This window comes from Anneissia japonica, unplaced genomic scaffold (genome assembly GCF_011630105.1).
Source record: "Anneissia japonica isolate Jap-2015-1 unplaced genomic scaffold, ASM1163010v1 scaffold694_len1028156_cov167, whole genome shotgun sequence".
NCBI classification, from domain to species: domain Eukaryota; kingdom Metazoa; phylum Echinodermata; class Crinoidea; order Comatulida; family Comatulidae; genus Anneissia; species Anneissia japonica.
Window position 1 is genome coordinate 677,941 of NW_022727885.1, and position 6,083 is coordinate 684,023.

General features: G+C 31.7%; 1 protein-coding gene across 1 annotated transcript; it reads left to right on the top strand.

Annotated features, from left to right (window-relative positions):
* Positions 1 to 2,069: 2,069 nt before the first annotated feature.
* Positions 2,070 to 3,642, top strand: LOC117113857. The gene is made up of 3 exons (XM_033257309.1): positions 2,070 to 2,203; positions 2,398 to 2,605; positions 2,722 to 3,642. The coding sequence occupies exons 1-3, from the start codon at positions 2,114 to 2,116 to the stop codon at positions 3,027 to 3,029; spliced, it is 606 nt and encodes a 201-aa protein (XP_033113200.1). The 5' UTR covers positions 2,070 to 2,113; the 3' UTR covers positions 3,030 to 3,642.
* The last annotated feature ends 2,441 nt before the right edge of the window (positions 3,643 to 6,083 follow it).

Consider the following 6,083-nt stretch of genomic DNA (forward strand, 5'->3'; position numbering starts at 1 on the left):
GAAAAGATTGTTGGCGACTACTTAATGAAATCAATGGAGTACATGTTTGTAAAACGGGAAGGGGCGACATCCATTGGAGGCTTAGTCCTGGAAGAAGTGCCAGTAGTCAGAATAACCAAGATCAAGCAGCTGTTATATGACTACTTAAATCAATATGACAAGTATGTTAAACAGTTTTATTATTTACATAATTTTATTTATTTACATTTATTAATTGATAATAATCTAGTGTCATGTACTACATTATTGTAAAAACAACTTTTATATCAAGAGAAACATACTCAAAATGAATCCAGTATAAAAACAAGTGTACATGTAACTCTTAGTACTGTATAGAATATTATGCCAAACCCTCACTATATTTTTTGTAGGTCAGAAGAACAGTTGAATTTCCACAATGGTGACATTCTTTTAAAATTTGGTGGGGACAAAGGCGGCAATTCAACCAAGTTTGAACTTCAACTTTGCTGTTTAGCTAAACCCAATGCCCTCTACAACATCATTGTAGTCCTTGTGTTTGAGGCTCCAGACCTCACAATTAACATCGAAAAAGGACTGAATCTCATTATTGATGGTATTATGGACTTGGATGGAAGTCAGTGGACATCCCCAACAACACAACAGTAAGTTATAAAGTTGTATTATCCACCAGACATACAGTACAGTGCTGTACATGTACTGTACTACAATGGTTTAAATAGATACAACTGTCTACAGTAGTACAGTATTGGGATACTGTATGTAATATTACTATTTGAATACTGTAAAACCTTGAAAAGAGGCCTAATGTATCTCACAATAAAATGATTGGTAGAAAATAAATACTGTACTGTACTGTAATTTTTATTTTATATGATAAAATATCTGATTGATTGCAGAACTCACAACATCCGCCTGTTTTTTTTCAGCGATTACGACTTTCTTTGTCGAATTTATGGACTTGTGGGACCAAATGGTAAATAAAAATTCTTAATGTTGTTGTTTACATTTTGTGTTTTATTTTTAAATGTTTCAAGGATTTAGATAGTAACTTTTAATAATTGGAAATAATAAATACACCATCAAATCATGGAAGTTTTTGTGATTTTGGTCTTCCGATGAGTTATTTTTATTAATTTGTTTGTATCTAATTAATTTTTTTTCAGGAAAGTACAGTTACATTTATTGTTACTCGAACCAAGATGATATCAGGACAAATGAAAAGCCATCAGGCGAAAGATGCCTTACTTCTTATAACAAAGATTATAAGTGCTTTGTTGATCATGGCAGTGACCCCAAAAAAAGTAAACTTGTGTCCCACAGTGTAATCAGGCCTTATATGGTAGATATTGAGTTAAACAGGGTAGGTATATTAGTTGAATGAAAATCTAAACAATACTATAATGCAAACATTGTTAGAGCAATAAGTGTCAGTTTGAAAGTTTGTCAAAACAAACTATATTAGTACTACTGTAATATTCATACCTTCATTCTCCATTATATTTTTCCTGAACTACTTGTACAAATGTATATATTCCAGGTGTCAATACCAGCACTTCATATATCACTTGGTCTTTTCAAAAAGATGTACGACATGCTGGAGAAAGACATGCACAATGTAGACCTGATAATCTTTAATATGAGACAGGAGGATGCTTCTATCCCAATTGGTAAAAGTCCTTGATTTGTTCAAATTACAAATTATCACTCATATCACCATATTTTGACTGAATTGAAAGTATTGTTATTCCACTAACAATAAATAATCCATTATCTTTAGGCGAGCATCTGGCAGATTTTGAAAAAAAAATCGTAGAATCAGCAGCAAATCGTAGTGCTTGTGCCGAGAAAATCAGTTCTATAAATGAGGAACTAGATGAATTACGAGATGCACTCTCTCAGTTTCTTGTAAAGCATGATGATGCTGATAAAATTTCCAAGCTTGGGCACCAGATAAACCTGAAAGAACAGGAATTTAATGACTTGGTAAGCTAATTGAATTTAATATTACTATAAATGTAAAAAATTATTTAATAGAAAATTTGTAAATGATCATGAGTATTGCAATTTTGTCTTATAGCAAACTGCTATGAACAAGGATTTAAAATATGGAAGTGGGCCTTTATGCACACAAATGGATGAAGTTCTTAGAAAAAGCAAAATTCCAAGGCAAGCGTATCATGGAAAGAGCTTTGTCGGCAAACATGTGTATCGCTCATGTAAAGTATGTAACTAAAATTTTTTTTTTTTTCAAAATCAAAAATGACATCAAAAGCCACAAAACCAACTTGACACCGACAACTTAAGTGGAAACTTCAAACACCAAATAGCTGCTGACAAGAAAGATAACCTTGCATGTGTACAGCTTATCCAAGTAGTCTGTATCTCTATGACAAGAACTATTCTTTTTTTTTTTAGTTTAATATCATAGACAAGCTTATGGATAGTGTAGAAATTACACTAAAGCAGCAGATGCATCAATGCCCTGCTAGCCACAAGAAACTTTTGGAGATCAAATTGAAAAAGATAAGAGAATCCTTTACTCCTGTGTTTAAGTTGTTTAGTGATGTACATGCCTGCATAAATCATACAAGATGCATTGATGATTCAGAAATAGATGCATATGGTAAGTTACAATTTAGTCCTAAAGGTACCATTAAATTAGATTTAAAAAAAAATAATAGAATAAAATTTAGTGCAACAAATATAGTTTACAGTAAACATATTTTTTTTCCAATACAGAAAATTCTATAAAGATATTCTCCAGAGAGTACAGGAGAATTGCCCCTGGAGTTGTTCAACCCAAACTCCATATGCTTGAACATCACGCAATACCGTTTATGCGGGAATGGAAGGTAGGAATCGGATTACTGGCAGAACAAGGTGGCGAACTGATACACGCCGAGTTCAATAGACGGAAAAGGGCTGTGTATGGGATGAAAACTAACCTGGAACAGCTAATGTCCATTATGAAGGCACATTTAACTTTCACATCGCCTGAAATTCAACAAGAAGTACAGATAAAGAAATTTCGGAAATCAGAAGAATAAATTTAGCAATGAGAGGCTGGTTAAAACACATGAGGAGTTAGGGTTGGATCTACACAGTGTAATTGGATTAAATCATTCATGAAAATGTGACTTGATGTACTGTAAACATCATAGGTTCTTAAAACAAGTTTAGGCTCTACTCAACTGGAACTTGAAACCATCCATAATGTTTCTTATTTTCACAATGGGAAGGGGGGGGGGGGTTTACAGTATAGTCATATACTGTACTGTATTCTTTTATAAAAGAGATCAAACAATATTATCAAATTCACAATAATCATTTAATTGAGGGAGTTCACAGAGAAGAATATGTTTTCTACTCTTGTAGAAATTTTGAAACTATGGATGATCCCTTTCCAGCTACTTCACTTGTTTAATCATTGAAGTAAAGTATTTCAATTAAAGTGTATTCAGAGTTTAAGCTAGCCAAAAACATAATTTAGCAATTAGGGCTAATTCAGTATGAAAATAAATACTGTAGCTAATTTTGGAAAAAAACATATTTAGTCAAATTCAGCTTTTATGTTGCATTTGGCTAATGATAGCTTAAAGACTGTGTTTTGTTCAATATGTGAGCCTGCTGTGTAGAAAATGTACTGTATATATTTGAAAGTTTGAATTTACTGCTTTTGAGACAATACAAATCAAGACTTACTGTTAATTGAAAGCAGCTGCAGATGGCTTGTTGACATCCAGCATGCTACTGTACAAAGCGTTTTTGCCATTTCTTGTCCAGTGTCCAGTATCACAAACAAAATAAAATTATATTCAAAATTAGAAGACGGTCTAACAGTAAAATCCCTATTAAGGGGACACCTTATTTATTTTTATTTTCTTAAGAATCATTTACAGCACAATTAAAACTACCATATTGTAATTTATAGAAATATTTTGCAATGCAAATCATTTTATATTATGAAATCAGCAGAAATGTACTTAAAACAACAATAATTTTATATGTTTTCAACATTATTATTGATGCAATAATAGTATCCATTTTTAAAAAAATATTGAGCTTTATATTGGATGGAAGTTCTGCAGTATGAATAGAATAAAGCCTTACAATTAAGGGAACATATTAGAGTATGAATTAAAATCCTATATAAAAAGTAAAAATAGTATGGTTACAACAACAGTATTACAAGAAATTACCAGCATGTGTACAAATGTATCATACTGACAAATTAATTGTTGTGCCCAATGCAGTTCAGTTGGGGATTAAACAGGTTAACTGTGACTTAATGTTGTTAGGCCTATGGTTTATGGGGTATAATTATGTATAGGAATATATGTGGCGCGGTCAAACCAAACCAGGCAATGGTTTGAAATCCGATTTTGAGATAATAACATTTTTATTTAGTAAAATTATTACCTTTACAATGGCCCAGGTGAATATCAATAGGAGTTAGTGAGAGAGCATGTGAGGTCTGCTCCCCTTGAAACCAACATCCGGGCAATCCCTTCATGATTGTTTTGGACAAGAGGAGTTTTTTCTGTCTCATAAAAAAAATCGGGAGTCAATAAATTCAACTGGATCCAAATCAATATTTATGATATATAATTTGTTTTTGTTGATGACAATAAAGAAAGAGTTGTAATTTTTACTCACATACATTTCATGAATGCACCCTTCACTTCTTCAGGTTGACTAGTGATGTTTGTTTTAGCTTTGTATGGCGTCGCCTTGGTCGTTTAAAGGGTTTGTGCTTGGTCGCCTCCGTATAAATGTGAAATATACAATGTAAAAAATAATATGTAAGTAAATAAGGAGATGAGTCTTATAAACCGTGTGGTGTGACAGTTGATTAACCAGATAAGATGTAACAACAATATTGGGAGTAAATTTATTTTTATTCTTGTCATACAAAACAATTATTTAAAACTAGCCCCAGTCCTGAATTTTATAGAAGTTATTGGTAAACATTTTTATAACATTCTTTAAAGGTGTAATTGTCTCCATTCAGGAAGGACTTATTTACACTTTGTAATAAGAAAATAAAGTCAGGCAGTTCAGTGGATGAATGTGTTTAGTTTGGCCCAATAAAATTATCTTATTTGACTGGCTAATGAAAGCCACATTGTATGATTTTTTGTTTTGTTTTTTAATTTTAGGCTCCATTTTATTAAATCATGTAAACGAAACATTGTAAATTGAAATACAGTACAGTGTATAGCAATCACTCCTCTTTCCGCCATCATGTTGAACAACAATGGTAGGCCTACCTGCTTGACTATAATATCCCTGATCTTAAGAAGCTGTGCATGTTGAATGCTTGTAGAATGGGTCTTTAGTCAACATATTTAGTTAATACCATCAAGATACATGTACCTGAAAAAAGTCAAAATTATATTTATACTACTGTATGATATAGAATAATGATTGCTACACCTATTTATAGTACACTGTGTGTGCCAGTCAACCGATAAAAACTGTATAACTAAAAACACCAGGCCTATATGCAGAATTTATAGTACAGTATTATTTTTGTTATTACACTACAGTATTACCGTATTATTATTATTATCATTATTATTATTATTATTATTATTATTATTATTATTATTATTATTATTATTTAAAAACTCCTGGGCCTATGATTAGCAAAATTACAGTAACAACCAATTATTTTTGTTACTATTATTATTATTATCGTATTATTATTATTATTACTATTATTACTATTATTTTTATTATTATTAATATTATTATTATTATCATATTTATATAAATTATTATTTTTTTTAATTATTAATAAAACTCCTGGGCTTATGATTACTAGCAAAATTAACAACCTCTAGGCTCACAGACAGTACACAGGCCTACCATAGGCTAGGCCTAGAAGGATATATTAGTACATTCCAATACATTATAAAGTAATAAGACAAAACAAGTTTCAGTTTCAGTTGACCAAAAGATGGTCAAAACAAGAAAAACACATGGGCTGGGCTTAGGCCCCAGGCCTAGGACCGAGCCTAAACACCGCTATATACACAAACCCCCGCAATACACGGGGGTGGCTGTATACAGTAGGCCTAGCATTTCAAACGAAGCTT